The sequence below is a fragment of the Osmerus eperlanus genome, chromosome 1 (assembly GCF_963692335.1).
Source record: "Osmerus eperlanus chromosome 1, fOsmEpe2.1, whole genome shotgun sequence".
NCBI lineage: Eukaryota > Metazoa > Chordata > Actinopteri > Osmeriformes > Osmeridae > Osmerus > Osmerus eperlanus.
Genome location: NC_085018.1, coordinates 20730539 through 20746318, shown reverse-complemented (window position 1 = coordinate 20746318; position 15780 = coordinate 20730539). Strand labels below are relative to the sequence as shown.

General features: G+C 44.3%; 1 protein-coding gene across 1 annotated transcript in view; it reads right to left on the bottom strand.

Moving 5' to 3' along the window:
* Nucleotides 1–3395: 3395 nt before the first annotated feature.
* tafa4b (TAFA chemokine like family member 4b) overlaps nucleotides 3396–15780 on the bottom strand; it is a 29559-nt gene continuing 17174 nt past the window's right edge. Inside the window, exons 4-6 of the mRNA XM_062476566.1 lie at nucleotides 12361–12516; nucleotides 6395–6519; nucleotides 3396–4700 (exon numbers count right to left, since the gene is read on the bottom strand). Coding sequence (XP_062332550.1) covers nucleotides 4689–4700; nucleotides 6395–6519; nucleotides 12361–12516 — 293 coding nt within the window. The 3' untranslated portion in view covers nucleotides 3396–4688. The remainder of the gene's footprint in view (nucleotides 4701–6394; nucleotides 6520–12360; nucleotides 12517–15780) is intronic.

Below are 15780 nucleotides of genomic sequence, written 5' to 3'. Positions count from 1 at the left end.
CACGGTTGTTCTGCTCTTGTGTTTTCTCATGTCAGGCTGCTTGCTGTATGTTTGACTATGATCGAGTATGACAGTAAATGCTTTTTCTACAAATTAGTGGTGTGCTTTAAATAGCACTGCTGGCACTCTGCATTTGGAGGCTGGACACCCTAGGCTGTGTACTGTGCACAATACTGTATTCTGATTTGTTAGGCATATGATAGGCTGAAGACTAGACAGTGAACACAAGCTGTTGTTATTGCTGTGTGAACATGTGCTGCTCGGCTAATTAACACAGTTAAGCCTCATACTGGTCCAAATTAAGCCATAGATTTGGAAATCTATATTCAGTGTTGTGTGAGGTTACATGCAAATCATTAAGATATGTCGCATACTTAGGTTTGGAGTTTTTCTGTAGCAGTCTGCAAGGGCGGGTCACCCAAAAACACAAACACACAGTCACAGAAACCCACACTGGCACACAAAGACCTACACACGAAAACACACACACACACAAACATGCACAAATACACATGCTGTATAAAAATAAACACACACCCCCATATCATACTCCATCTGAATTACAAATCACTTACATCGCCTGCTTACTTTCATCCTCTGTTTCCCCTTCCTGGCACACCCCCACAGTCTTCATGACTAATGCCTCCTTGGTTGCTTCAATCCTATTGGACACAGTAGTACTGGCTAGTTAATATTCATCTAGCTCCTGTTCTCCTTATCCGTCTCACACGCTTGCCGCAGGGCTCGGTTTTATCTCCGCTGGTCACATTGGCACCTCCTCCAGCCGGGCGGCTGCTCTGCACGAGCTCTGGCCATGCTAATGAAGGGGCCGAGTCCAACAATGGTCCAGGTCAATGGAGCCTCCAGTGGCTAATTGCCTGGGAGAGATAAGTGACTTTGACGACGCAGCAGAGAGAGGCTCAGGAAGGGGAGGGGACTGGAAGTTAATGAATCTCTGCTCGCTCCAGCGTCAATATCAGTCCAACGCAGGCATGAGAAGATGAATATTAAACGCTTTTGATTGTTTTGTTTTTTCGCTGTTTTTTTGGTTTGTTTGTGGGTTCAAGTGAATTTGAATGGTCTAGGTTGTTGTGTTTTTCCTGCACTTCATGCTGTGTGAAGGACTGTAACTAATGTAGTTTGTCCTCAATGCCTCCTGGAGACTAAGGGAGTGTGTCAGCCAATAAAGTCATGTGACCATATTACACATAACAATATTTCGAGAATCTCAAAAATTCAGAGTGAAGTGTTCTTAGTGCAGTTTGAGTGCTCTTTGTATTTAAAGTGTATTGCAAAAACATTGGATATGAATAACAGCTATGAATAAGAAACAACTATTCATAGTGACTTATACAGTAACTTTAAAGATGGAACCCTCCGTTCCGTAGACTTAATGTGACAGCTAGTGACATTGCCAATGACAGCTATACTGACGGAGATAACACCGTCTCCATCACATCCTTATTAGCTTAATCTGAGATTGACAATGTCCATTAAATCAGTGTCACACTGAGAAGGCTTTACTCAGGATCCTCCGCTACGATAAGTTAATTGTCACCCATATCACTGCACATGTTCATCTGAAGATTATGCTTCTCATTGAACATGAATACACCCTGCGTTTCCAGGATTGGGCTGGAGGGTAATACAAAATGGACTTGACAAAAGATGACAGAGGAGCCAAAGCAGTGCTGCATCTTGCGTTTATTTCCCCCCTCAGGTAGTTATTGTGTAAATTGCTGGGGAGAGTGTTGACGGACCAGCCGAGCTGCCTAGTTTGCCGAAGGAAGAGGCCTCTCGGGAACTACCAGGCTTAGCACATAAACATTGGCATACTTAAAATACTCTTCACTCTTCTCTCTCTCCATCTCTGCCTCTTTATCTCTATCCTGTTTGTTCCCCCTGTTCTCTCCTAATGTCTCTCTGTGTCTGCCTGTCTTTCATCTGTCTCTCTGTCTCTCTGCCTGTCTCTCTCCCTCTCTCTCTCTGCCTGTCTCTCTGTCTCTCCCTCTCTGCCTGTCTCTCTCTCTCACACTCTTTCATTAGCTAGTTGCCATGACTGCAGTTTACATTTCTAGTTTCAGCTTTACCTATTACATATACAGGGGTTTGTTTTCTGCATAGGTGTCTTCAATGCATCGCAGCTGTACTTGTATACATGGTGTGCTGTACAGTTTCTATTCAATAATGGTGACTGGAGATGGGCTCTGAGAGGTGCTCTTGCAGGTCTCGTTCCCCCTCTCCAGGCCTGGCTGGACCTGGAGCTGAGGTGCACAATACGGCCCCAGCCACCAGGGAGCAGCGCAGCGCAAATTGTCCTCAAATATTGATTCTGCTGCAGAGAACCGTGTAGGACGGGCCCTGGCGCCAGGCTCATCAACAGAACACTGAACCTCCGGAGGACAGCGTCAGAGAAGAGTGAAGTAAGAGAGAGAGAGAGAGAGAGAGAGAGAGAGAGAGAGAGAGAGAGAGAGAGAGAGAGAGAGAGAGAGAGAGAGAGAGAGAGAGAGAGAGAGAGAGAGAGAGAAGGAAGGAAGGAATGAAGGAAGAAAGGGAGGAGGAGAGGGACTGAGGGAAAAAAGAGAGCGCATTCCTAAGCAGTTTGAGTGTGACCATTTGAAACGATAGGTGCAAATAAGAAAAAATATCATGGCTGTGTGTGTGAGTTCTTTAAGTGGACCATTGGAGTTGAAAGAGAGCGGGAAGTAGCGGGCCATTGTGGTTCGTCTGCCCTAACTGCACATACAGTAAGCCTAAAAATACATATCAGTGTTCCCAGGAGAGGGTGCGTGCTATCCAGGACTCAGTAATGAGAGAGTGGAGCTGCCACTAGCCCGGCTGTCCCTGGATCCCTCTGGCCCAGGGCTTCAGCACTGGGAAGGCTCCGACTCAAATAGATTTATCATAGCTCACAAAGCAGGCTGTCTGAAGGGCCTCTCAGCCAGCAGGGCCAGGCCCCGGGGCACACTGACCCAACACTGATAAACAGATACAGCAGGGACGCAGATAGAGATAGACACTACTGGGAGGGGAAGGGATGGTAACACACAGAGAGAGAGAGAGGGGGGGGGGGCGAGAGAGATGCCTGTGGAGGAAGAATCCACAGGTCATACTGTCTTCCATGAAAGAAATAGATTGTTTAAAGTATACATTACTTTAAACAATCTATTTCTTTCTAGCATTCTAATGGTTTTGTTTCGGGAAGAGCTCTGGTGTCAGTGAAAGGTACCATTCAGCAGAATTCATCTTATTTCAGATGAGGAAAAAGTATGAGAACAAATCCTGTATTTCCCACATAAGGGACTGGAAGGTGAAGCAGAGAATGTGGATGTTAGAAAGAAAATCCTTTCACCTACTGTCTCAAGACAACATAAAACGACACACGCAGAACCATTTCCATTGTTTTATGGGCTTTTTTTCTTTTACAGCTAACTTAGGAGATGTCACAGAGGCTGAAGCTTTCAAATCATCTCTGGGCTGAAATAGGCAGATGTGTCTTATCTTTTGTTTGGATAGTCCATTGTAGATGGTGGTTCTTAGTACTGTACTGTGGATGCTCAATAAACAATCAAGAAATGAAAAACGTAACTATCAACAAAGCCTCAGTCTAACCCTCCTCATGTGTTGATTATCAGTAGAGAATCACATTTGGGACATTCTGTTCATAGTTTCGAGCATCTACAAATGATCAACAGGGACTATCCAATTAAAGCATTAGCCACTTTGCTAGTCCACAGTCGAGCACCACGCTAATTACTGTAAGGCTCTTTAAACGTTGTAATGGTCATAGTTTATATTAACATGTTTTTTACTGTATTAAACCAGTAATGCTACAATGCCAAGGAGGGCGGATTGGAATGACACACTCAACTTTACCAATAAAGGTAGACATTTGACAAAATATCTTCCTTTCTTTGATTTCATGTGACATTTACAGCAAAATACTCCAGATAACTAGAAAAACAAAACATTCCCAAAACGATTTCAACTAGTGCAAATATGTTACATGAATCATTAATATGCTGTTATGAGCCTACTCAGCAACCATAATTAGAGCTGTAAAATGCCTGTCAGAAAACAGTTTTCATGATAGTGAATTGAACCACAAGAGTAAGTAATAGACAATAACTGTGTTTCACTAGTTATGAGCTGTCTCTTCCTCCTCCTCGCTGCTGAAGAGACACCACAACAGAGAGGTAAACAACCCCCTTTGTTTTAATATTCCAGATCTTTCCACAGATCCATCCAAACACACAGTTTCTAAATCCACCACATCTTCTCCCCCAGGAAAGCTTTGTTGAATCAACCTTCTATTTGGACCATTCAGTTGCTTCCAAATAACCTCTCGTTGGCCACTCCTGTGAGTCCATTACACGATTCAGTCGAAGACGATATAAAGTCTTTGTATCTTTGATTTCCAATGCTCGGTCCAAACATGCCCTGGGTATCCATAAATGGTCTATTGTAGTCCTTTTGGAGCTGTGTGTTTCCTCGCGGATCCCCAAAGACTCCACTCATCACTGCCTTCTGTATGTATACGTTCCAGTACATGTTGTAATACCTTGATATGATGGAATGTCTTCCTGTAGTTGACACTGACAGTTTCATTATTAGATGTGTCAGCAGGTCTTTACATATGGAGCTAGTCTCTTAGTCTTGGTTGGCTTTATAGCTCACCAATTATCTTGCTATCGGGTGACCTAGAACAGAGAGGGAAAAACAGTAGAGATAAGACATCACACAGTTGAACCCCTGACACCGAAACTTACAATTATCTCTGATTGACTAAGAGAATCTTCTCATGTAGTTGCTAATACAGAGTCTCTGACAGCATAGTTCAGTGTAGGGGGATAGGAGAGGGACAATGTATTCTGCAGGTTCAACTCTGCCTGTCGCCCCAGGGGGAACAATCCACACCTCTGCAGTGTGGGTGTGAGGGACAAAGGCCAAAGGAGAGGTGGAGCACTCCACGCACATAACAGAGGGGAGACACAATAGAGAAAGAAGGTCATGGGTATGGCGAGGGAGAAGGAGAGGAGAGAGAGCGGTCGTGGGGAAGAGCAGTTGCCTTGGCATCGGCTTCATCGAACAATCTCCTGTGACATCTGCCATCAAGTCTCCTAGTAACTGGGCTTCTACCCCACAATGCCAAGCAAATGTGCAATTAATGTCTAGTGATGCAGTCAGCCGTCCCTCACTCCCTAAACAGCCGATTGGCTAGACAGTCAGATAAAGAGAGCAGAGAGAGGGAGGGACATGGCAGACTTTCACAATGACTCCACCAATCGGTTGTTCATTCCTACACTGGCCCGGGGTCATTCATTCAAACAGCCTTGTCTTTTCCAGCGTGCGTTCACACCTTCGTCGAGCCCTCTCACCGCTTTAATTAGGGCTCTTAATTTGAAACTCTCGACGGAACCCCCCAGCCATAATGCATTCTAATGAATGCGACAGATGTTCCACTGTATTCCGTCTCTCCGAACAATTACTCTTATGGAGCCTATGGTGCTCTCCACAACTGCCTCTCTGTTCCTGTTTCACCTGTGAGTAAACCTCACCTGCCTCGTCCCACAACGCACACACCTGGCCGTCAATCCCGCAAATTAACTTTCACACTTCGACATATTACAAAGGGCCATGAAGGACTTTCATTTAAACTATTTAACTTGTCTGAAAAGCGACAATTAGCATACCATTGCATTTCCAGTTTTCTCCAAGCATTTTCCCTTCGTCTCTCTCGATCTTTATAGATTTAATAACAAGCCTTACTGGGTTGCTGATTAGCTGTTTCTCCATGTTTTTAATTTTCTTGATGTCTGACATCATTTCAGAAATTACAGTCCATTCACTAATTGTATTCAAAATCAAAATATATTTTTATTTAGAAGATGAGCCTTAATTCAGTCACTTTATGTTTCATATTTCTCAGTATGATTCACACTTGTAAATCTTTTTGTAAAGATTTTTTTTTATATAGAAGAGGTGCTGTCAATTGAATCAACGTCAACATTTACTCATACAGGCGCAGTTGACAGAATTGATCCAAAGCGTTTCATTAACTTCTGATGTTCCCCAAGAGGCAAGCTGCTGAAAATATTTATAATATTACTGCAAGTCCTTTTGTTTTTAAATAACATTTGAAATTGAAAGGGATTAAAATTTGAATCATAATCAAAGTAGATTTAATTTGGAGTAGTTCAACAGTACATACACATTTGCTGTTGGATACAATAGGAAGACCAAAAGAAACACTTTCAAATATGTTTTCCTTTGACACTGACTTGCAGTTCACCTGGTATAAATACACCTGGTGAATACTGTACACACACACAAACACACACACAAACACGCACATGAAACAAACCACACACACACACACACGCCCTCATCTCACCTTGGTGGTTTTGACTTTGTTCCCAGTACTGCAGGACCAGCCAGTGAGGTCAGGGAGCACCTTACACTCCTCTCCATCCAGGCAGGGGTGCATCTGACACCACCACTTCTGCAGCACGATGGAGGCTGGAGACGAGAGGGGAAAGGAGAGGGGAGGGGGCATTCAGTGGACTAAGCCAAGGAGAGGAGACTAGTACAGAATCGATTAGCACAGAATAGTGCAGAAAGGTGTAGAGAGTAGAGATGCCATAGGAAGATGTGAAGTTTAATGACCTTTGACACTGGAACTTGTGGTTTAGTGGCAGTCCAATGGTGTAACACTGATTTCAACAATGTTAGATCAGTCTCACCAGATACATTGAAATTGCATGAGTTCATTGGTGTTAACTTACAATGGCTTAGTGATACAGCATGCCTTACACCGTATACAGTAACAATATGCACAGAATTGAACGTCTCATATGTTAGACATGGCTTTTACCACCATCACATAAAAAGTATATCATGTTGACGCTGTGAAGAGGTGACTTCTCTGTCAGTGCCTGAGCTCTACCTGAGAGGGTGAGAGGGGTGGCACTGACACACTGTCAGTGTTACCTTGTGATGAAGAGCTGTTAAACTTTATCAGCACATGAGCGATCGTCACTAAAGGATGGCACCATGCACAGATCTAGATTAGTGGAATATGTTCAGCAGCAATTACAGTAAAGCCATGAATTACCGTGCGACAAAGGGTTGTGATTTAAATCAAGGTAATAGAGAAAAGGTTTTGTGAAGAATCACGTTGAGAAAGATGGCATGTATAATGCTACAGTCGTACAGCCTGTCAGAGTAGTCTGTCTCACATACAGGGTTGTTACGGACAATTATTTCCAACAAAGGGAGGAGGGAGTGAAATCTGCTGCAAAATGGGTTTTCTTTAGAATTATGCAAAAACACATGAGCAAATCCTCTCAATGGTCATGTGAGAACCTCTGACAGAGAGACAGACAGACAAAGAGAGAGAGAGAGGGTTAAGGAAAGAAAGAGAGAGAGAGAGGGAGAGAGAGAGAGAGAGAGAGAGAGGGAGAGAGAGGGAGAGAGAGAGAAATGGAGAGAGAGAGAAATGGAGAGAGAGACAGAGAGAGAGAGAGAGAGAGAGAGAGAGAGAGAGAGGGAGAGAGAGAGAGAGAGAGAGAGAGAGAGAGAGAGAGAGATAGAGAGAGAGAGAGGGAGGAGGAGAGAGAGAGAGAGAGAGGAGAGAGAGGGAGAGAGAGGGAGAGAGAGTGAGAGAGAGAGGGAGGGAGAAAAGAGAGAGCGTAGGGACAGAATAAGGGAAAGGGTGTGAGAAAAAAAAATGTGATTGAGAGTGCGAGAGATAAATAGCGAGTGTAAGTGAATGGGAAGTTCACCAAAACAGTGTTTTTGGGATCAATGAAAGAGCAAAATGAAGGAAGAAGAAAAAGAAGGAAATGGACTGAGGAACGAGAGCCACAGGTGGAGAAGGGGGAGGAAGTGTGAAAAGTGAGAACGAAAAAAATAGATTTTGAGAAAGAAAGAGAGAGAAAGAGGAAAAGTTACAGCAGAAATAAGAGAGGGACAATCACCGTTCAAAAAGATGCAGCACAATCCACAATCAATTACCCAAACTGTCACACAGCACCGAGGAACATGCTGTTATGATGCACGAGCTCAGTGGCAGTAAGTGGTTCTAAAAACCAATGGCTGTATAATGCTCGTTAATGTTGCCATTACGGTGTCGGCCGATGGTGCTTATCGCTCCAAGGATGTTATTTAGAGCTAATGAGCATGGCCTGTAAGAGCCATTATAGAGTTAGTGTGACACTCTCCTCCCCCTCTCCTACTGGAGGGGATGGGGGGGGGGGGGGTATCGGGGCGTGCAAGAAATCTACGCACCTGTCTGTCATTTCAGAAAATAAACAGGAATGGCAAAACGATTGTGTTGTCATTGTAAGGTTAAAAGGCTGTTGGTGATGCAGAAAATTTCCTCCATAGATAAATTAGACACAATTAATTTTCCAACGCACTGCATAATCAAAGTTTTTATTTGGTTTATCCTCCGTATTTACTGACAAAGACTAAAGAAAGATGTCATCCAGCTCTCATCTGCAGCTAATGAGGAGACAAACCAACGTTAGATTTAGCTCTGTTACCTCGAAAATAGACACTGCAACACAAGCAAAACTAGTAATTACAAATAACTTGATTATTTTCATATATATGTGTAATATATGAATCTTTATCGAAAAATGTCTTAAAACATCTCCATGAGGTTTAATCTTGTCTTCAGCAGCTGAGGATGACAGCTGCAGGTATGGGTTCGGTGAGGTGATGCCTGTTCTGTCGAACTGCTAAGGCTCTGGCTTGTCTTGGGGCTGTCTGTCTAAATAAGGTCTACGGAGGTGTCAACCCTCAAGGCTGCCTAGAGGACTGTCTCACATCACTGATGATGATATGTCAATCTACAATAGCACTGACAAATGTCACACAACGCAACATATTCAATCAGTGTATCCCTGAATGCACATTCTGTCAAAACACTTGGTGTGTGTGTGTGTGTCGGCATGTGTGTGGTTGTGTGTGTGGGTGCGTGTGTTTTTATATGTGACTCCAGCGTTGTTGAATGTGTGTGACATCATGTGGACAAAGTTAAAACTGCAGCTATGACTACATAGACTCACATAGAAACAGACCTGTCACCACCCACACCTAACATGGTCCAGTGGCATACCACCGCTGCTGAAACCACAGTGGGGGGAAAAACAAACATGCAAACTCATCTAGGAACATGGCCCAGTTAGCACCATGTTGACAGGTGAACTCGACTGAAACGCAAATCTGTTGGCCTGTAGCAGAACATATAACATATGGTACACTCAATATCAACAGGGCTTTCTCTGTGGTACACATAGCACAACAAAATAAGCATGATTCAATCAATTACAGGCACAATGAAAGTGCCTTTTGACGGCTGACCTGGGTAATGCAGAGCACGAGATGAAAACAGATATACATAATCCACCATCGTACTTCAGAGAGATACTTAACCCTCCCCCTTTCATCGTCATGTACTGAACACACAGGGAATAATAGATTAGTCTTGCTAAAGAACGTATTTCTCTGAGGGGCCCACATCACTGACACTGTATCATTCTGCTGCTGGTGGCTTGATGGGAGCCAGGATACAATATGTTCATCCGAGCGTAACGCTTTTAGAGGGTCGTCACCAATTAAAACTTTACAAAGGCAGGGGTGGCACTTCACTGTGAACTGTGTATGTGAGCGCTTGTGTGTGACTGAGAGAGGGGATTGTCATGCTCTGACATGATGAGCATTATTACATTATTTAAAGATTCACATAAACACACAAACTGACAAAGCCACACACACAGAAGAGGAGAAATTAAGGAGAAAATTGCCTCTGTGATATTTACAAACCGTCCCTTTGACCACAAAGAGCATCCTGCTCACTGCCAGTAACAGACAAAACAAGACAACAACCCAGACGCTCACAAACTGAAAGGAAAAACAACTGCAGAGAGACAGCCAGGAGAACTGCAGAGAGACAGCCAGGAGAACTGCAGAGAGACAGCCAGGAGAACTGCAGAGAGACAGCCAGGAGAACTGCAGAGAGACAGCCAGGAGAACTGCAGAGAGACAGCCAGGAGAACTGCAGAGAGACAGCCAGGAGAACTGCAGAGAGACAGCCAGGAGAACTGCAGAGCTGCGTCATGTGAAACAAACCCACAGCATCTCTCCTAGTTCTTCCCTGTGAGCTCCACCTGACCTCCCCCATCTAAACCCATCAATCCCCTCCTCCTTTTCTCTCCATCAGGTTAGACCTACCTCCCCCCACCCCACCCCACCCCCCACCACTACCACCAGGAGCGGCAGCCAGTTCTCTAAGGTGTCAAAGCTGCCAGGGACCTGGCACAGAGCCAGACGTTCATGGCATCATTAAGAGACACAGCCTCACTCTGTCTTCTCATGTGGAGCTGTCCCTCATCACCAGCTCTGAACACAGAGTCCAAACACTGGCGGAAGAGACTGAGCACCTCAGTCAGGGATGATTCCCTTCCCTGAACATGTCATTCACTGTGCTATAGGCCATGTCTTCCAGTACTCCCTACAGGGCATTAACTTAGAACAGAGCATAGTTGAGAGCTTTGGGTCTCATGGTGGGCTGTGATGCAGAGCAATATCAAATGTGTAAGAGTCATACACCGGCTAGGAACCTGAAGTATGTGATGCAATTTTGGAGCACAATTTCTCTACCTAACTTTCTAATTCAGAGTAATTTACTTTAGCTCTGGTTGACTGGGTGCATTATCAAACTATCGTTCCAGTCTGAAAATCTCAATAAATTAGATAAATGCAAAATTTCTGCTTATTTAGAAGACAAAATAAATACAGGGGAGCATTTTAGCATGTCAAATCATTTGAAAGGGAAAGAAACAATACCATCTACTGGTCAGACATAGGAACAGCAGCCCAGAAATCTAACCAAGCTACTTTTTTTGAGCATTTCATTAATACTTTTATCCAAAGCAACATACAAATACTGCATATAGTAAGAACAGCAAATAACCAAGAACCCAAAGTGCACACATGCACACATTCACATGAATAGTCCCTGTCCCGCAATATCTGTAGTTAATTATTTTCAAATCCTATTTTATTGCAAACACTGGGCATATACATTATCGATATTCAGTATAATCTTTACTGTGTCATTTCAGCTGTACGAGCTGAAGAAACACCACAGTGCATCAGAGCAAGACTGGAGACAGAGAGAATGAAAGATGTCCAGCTCTGGGTCTAACTCAGCTGACCTTGGCACAAGCAGCTTTCTTGTGGTAAGAAGAAAAGGGAAAGAGGTTTTACTGAAGATAAACAGAGACATTGAAGCCAGAGCCATAGGTGACTCTACCTCCGGCTCCATCTCCACCTCTCTGTCTGATTCGCACACTCCGCTCACGTACGGGACACATTTCTATTTCCCTCGGGAGGAGGGGTTAATACATCTGGCGATGGTGTGTGTGTGGGTGTGTGTATGTTTGTGTGTTTGTGTGTGAGTGTGTGTGTGTTCTCAAGGGATAGGCAGAAGGAGGGGTACTCCTGATGGAGGTCAATGACACTCAGTCTGTCCCTCACTAGGGAACCACCCCTGAAGACAGGCAGACACCAGGTCCATCTCCTGTTCATCATTACAGAAACAACACCTCAACCATTCTCAGCGCAAGCTCTGCATTTCTTTCCCCCCCATCTTTCTCTCTCCATGACGACCACACCCTCGCCGTCTCCCACCCACACACAAACGTTTGCACAGCGTATATCTATATCTTCAGCTTTTTCAGTGTAATCCATTTTCCATGCTCAGCGTTTTATTTGTGTAAACATGATCTTATAGTGTTGAGTGTAGGTATATGATTGAGTGCAACAGACCATAAAATCATTTCTCTCTATTATTTCCTGATATATGGACAAATAGCCTCAACAGATATGAAATAGAAAGCTTTCCCAAATGAAATTATGCCTTTCAAATTGTGGTTTTGATTTCAAGCCTTGGGCAAAAGCAGGCAGCCTGTGACAGCTGTGGTATATTTCCCTCTCGGTCCTCCTAGCACTGGGGATAAGGGACAGGAGATCTTTTATCACCTGCATTAGCTGGCTGTGGCCGTAACCTTTAATGTTACCTGATCTGGCGGAGATAAGGGCCGAGAGTACAGAGATGTGCAGCCTGTCTTTGTCACGGGACAAAAGTGAGAGCGTAGAAATGAATGCCAGCTTCCTGTCCCTGCAGGAAGTGGATGTGTTTTGATGCTTGGTGAATATTTCATGAGGTGCATTAACAATAGAATACGTGATTGGTGCTGTTCTAGAGAATATACATTGCGGTGAAAACAGGAAACACACACACTTACATACACACACACACACACACACACACACACACTGTGCTTATACCTTCCACACAGGAGGGCCTAGCCCTGGTTGTACCAGCGACCTGGCCAGGGAAACAGGAGCACTTGACAGTCTGAGAGCGTTCTTCGATCTTGTTCTTGTTACAGCAGCGGTGAATGGCCACTACATCACAGGTACCCTGCTTCACCTGGTAAGAAGCTGGGAGGGAGAGAGAACAGAAGGAGAGGGAGGGAGGGAGGGAGGGAGGGAGGGAGGGAGGGAGGGAGGGAGGGAGGGAGGGAGGGAGGGAGGGAGGGAGGGAGGGAGGGAGAAGAGGGGGAGAGGGAGGGATGAGAGGAGGAGAGGGGGTAGAGATATTATTCAAAGCCATCCAGTTGAGTTAATGTGGTCTACCGTGGTATTCAAATGCATATAACATGCATTAGTGACAAACCACATTCAAATTAAACCCCCCCAAAAAGTACATATATTGCATTGAGTATTCAGGGTTTATACAATAAAAATCTGTTGAATTATTCACAGCCGTATAAACAGTAGAGAAGGTTCTTCAACCTCTCGCGACTAGTCTTTCAACACAAGCCACTGTTGTTATGCCAGGGCTTTGGTTCCATCCTCAGCCAGACTGGTTCATTAGCAGTCCTAGTGTAATTAGTCTGGGTCTTCCTGTAAATAAAAACAACAAGATAGTGGCAGGGTTGGTGCATTTATAATGTATGGAGAACATTAGGAGGTGTGACAAACAACTGGATATGCAAATCCACCTTTCGCCCTGAGGAAATCCAACTAGTGGATTTTGACTTGTCAGGACAGAAAAATTGTGTTTTACTGAATATTTTTAATGGTGTTTCTAACTAATGAAATGAATAATTATTGGAATGATAGTTATTGTGATGTCAAACACATTTCCCTGCTTTTCTGGTCAGAGATGTTACATCATGGTCTTGGATAGGGAGTCTATAAAATAGTATCTATTGTTGGATGAATGAATTAATGGGCGGCTGTGGCTCAGGGGGTAGAGAGGGTTGTCTGTTAATCGCAAGGTTGGTGGTTTGATCCCTGACTCCTAGGTCATGTGCTGAAGTATCCTTGAGCAAGACTCTGAACCCCAAGTTGCTCCCGATGGGCAGGCCGGCGCCTTGCATGGTAGCTCGCTGCAGTCGGTATGTGAGAGTATGAATGGGTGAATGAGAGGCAAACATTGTAAAGCGCTTTGAGTGCCGCTAAGGTAGAAAAGCGCTATATAAATGCAGTCCATTTACCATTTATGTGAATTCTGTAAGAGTGACCTAAGAGTGTCCTGGAAAAATAAAAATAAAACATCCTCCCCATGCATGGATAGGTAAAAAAGTGATCCATTAATTCTTAACTTTTGTTGAATAAGCTTTGAGATACTAATTTCCTCTCAAACCACACACACACACACACACACACACACACACACAATATTGAGTTCTATTTCAGAAGGCCATGGCCCCTCTCATCCTTCCTGATTTATAGTTTGTTTGTTGTCTTTCTCCAGAGAGCCCTCTCAATGATCCCACCCTCTCACAGGGCACTCCTCCGCCATCATCCCTCGGTTTTCATTTCCCCTCTTGTCCCTGTCTCCCCTGGGAGACAGACACACACACGCACACACATGTACCCTACACTAGCATGAGCACGCACATACTCACACACACACACCAAAAAACACACACGAACATGCACACGCATCAGCCATCTGATACATGCAGAGTGAAACTCACTGTATGTGCACTCCAAAGTCCAAGCTGAGGCACATTTACACTCCTAGACACCATGGAGCATAACAATATTTAAAAATATAAAAAAAATAGAGAGAATCCTGCATAATAGAGAGAGAGAGCTAAAACGCTTGTGCAAACTCCCACTGAACCAGAATACAAAGTGATGGCTAAAACAGAATAATTCCATCACTATACCAAATAGTATTCTGATTTTCCAAGAAGAGATGGACTTGTACTGTGAAATTGTTCTGCCTCATTGCATGTATTCCATACATTCCATCACAGTGGTTCAAATGTCGGTTACTGAAACACAGCTGTGGATCCCAGCACTGTAACCCTACCACCATGTCATGACAAAGCAGTACATGAGAGTCTAAGCAAAAAGTCATTTGTACAAACACACACACATATACATATTACATATGTATCACTGACAGAGGGGAGAACAGGGATAAGGCTTCCTACTGGTGGCATAATGAGGTCACATGGGCAGAAATCTTTAGTCCCATTTTCTGTCTTTCTTTCTCTATGACTCTCTCCTCTCCTTTTTTTGTCTCTACCTTCCTCTGTTTTGATCTTTCTCTTGTTCTCACTCTTCTTTCTGTCTCTCCCGTATCCATCTGTGAAACTCTCACCTGTCCCTGATGTGTTTACGTTGTTTTAAATGTGTAAACACAGGTTTAAAAAGGGAGTCAGGTGGCCGAGCGGTGAGGGAAGCGGGCTAGTAATCCGAAGGTTGCCAGTTCGATTCCCGGTCATGCCAACTGACGTTGTGTCCTTGGGCAAGGCACTTCACCCTATTTGCCTCGGGGAGAATGTCCCTGTACTTACTGTAAGTCGCTCTGGATAAGAGCGTCTGCTAAATGACTAAATGTAAATGTAAAAAGGCCATGGTTACACAGTAATCAGTGTTTCAGTGCTCTAACACCCATTTTCCCACATGGGTGTTAAGGCAGTCTTAACATAATAAATCTCAACTCAGGCTGAAATGGGCTGGATTCTCAAGCATGGGTAAATGCTTCTATTCCTGTGACAGGTGAAGGTTTACTGTGCTCTAAACAAAGCAGCGCTACCTTGAAATGATGGGGCAGCCAGGCGACTAATGTATTCTGACAGACAGCGGCAGACAAACCATTATGCAATTTATCAAAAAGCGTGTCTTTCCTCTGTCGATATGTGACAAGTCGTCTGCAGCTAAAGGCCAGGCATTTACCATCTCTGGCTGAGACGCAAGGGTTGATGCAGGGGCATGCAGGAGGACAGCAGACATGGACCCCTCTATTGGAGGATGATAATACGATCAATCCAGACTCCATGAGTAAACAGTGGATTGAGTTTGTGCGGGTGGATTTGCGGTAGAACAATATCTTCCCTACGTGGACCCTGCTTGACTTCCAGAGCAACACACCTCGCAAGCACCTAGTGTATTCTACTCATCTTCCCACTCCTACCGCACATGACCCCTGACCTCCAGCTCTGCTTTACTCTCACCTACTGTCACCCCCCCTCCTCCTCCTCTCTCTTTCTCTCTCTCTCTCTCTCTCAGCTCTAACCAAACCTCTTCCGTCCATCTCTCCTTCCTTTCCCCTTTCCGGCCCCCTTGCCTCTGTGCAGCGCTGCCCCGCATGCACCATCAATCACATTGACATTATCTGTGTTTAACAGGTCCAAATCAGGCCCCATCAACAGATTTATGCTAATCTAACAGGTTGTTTGC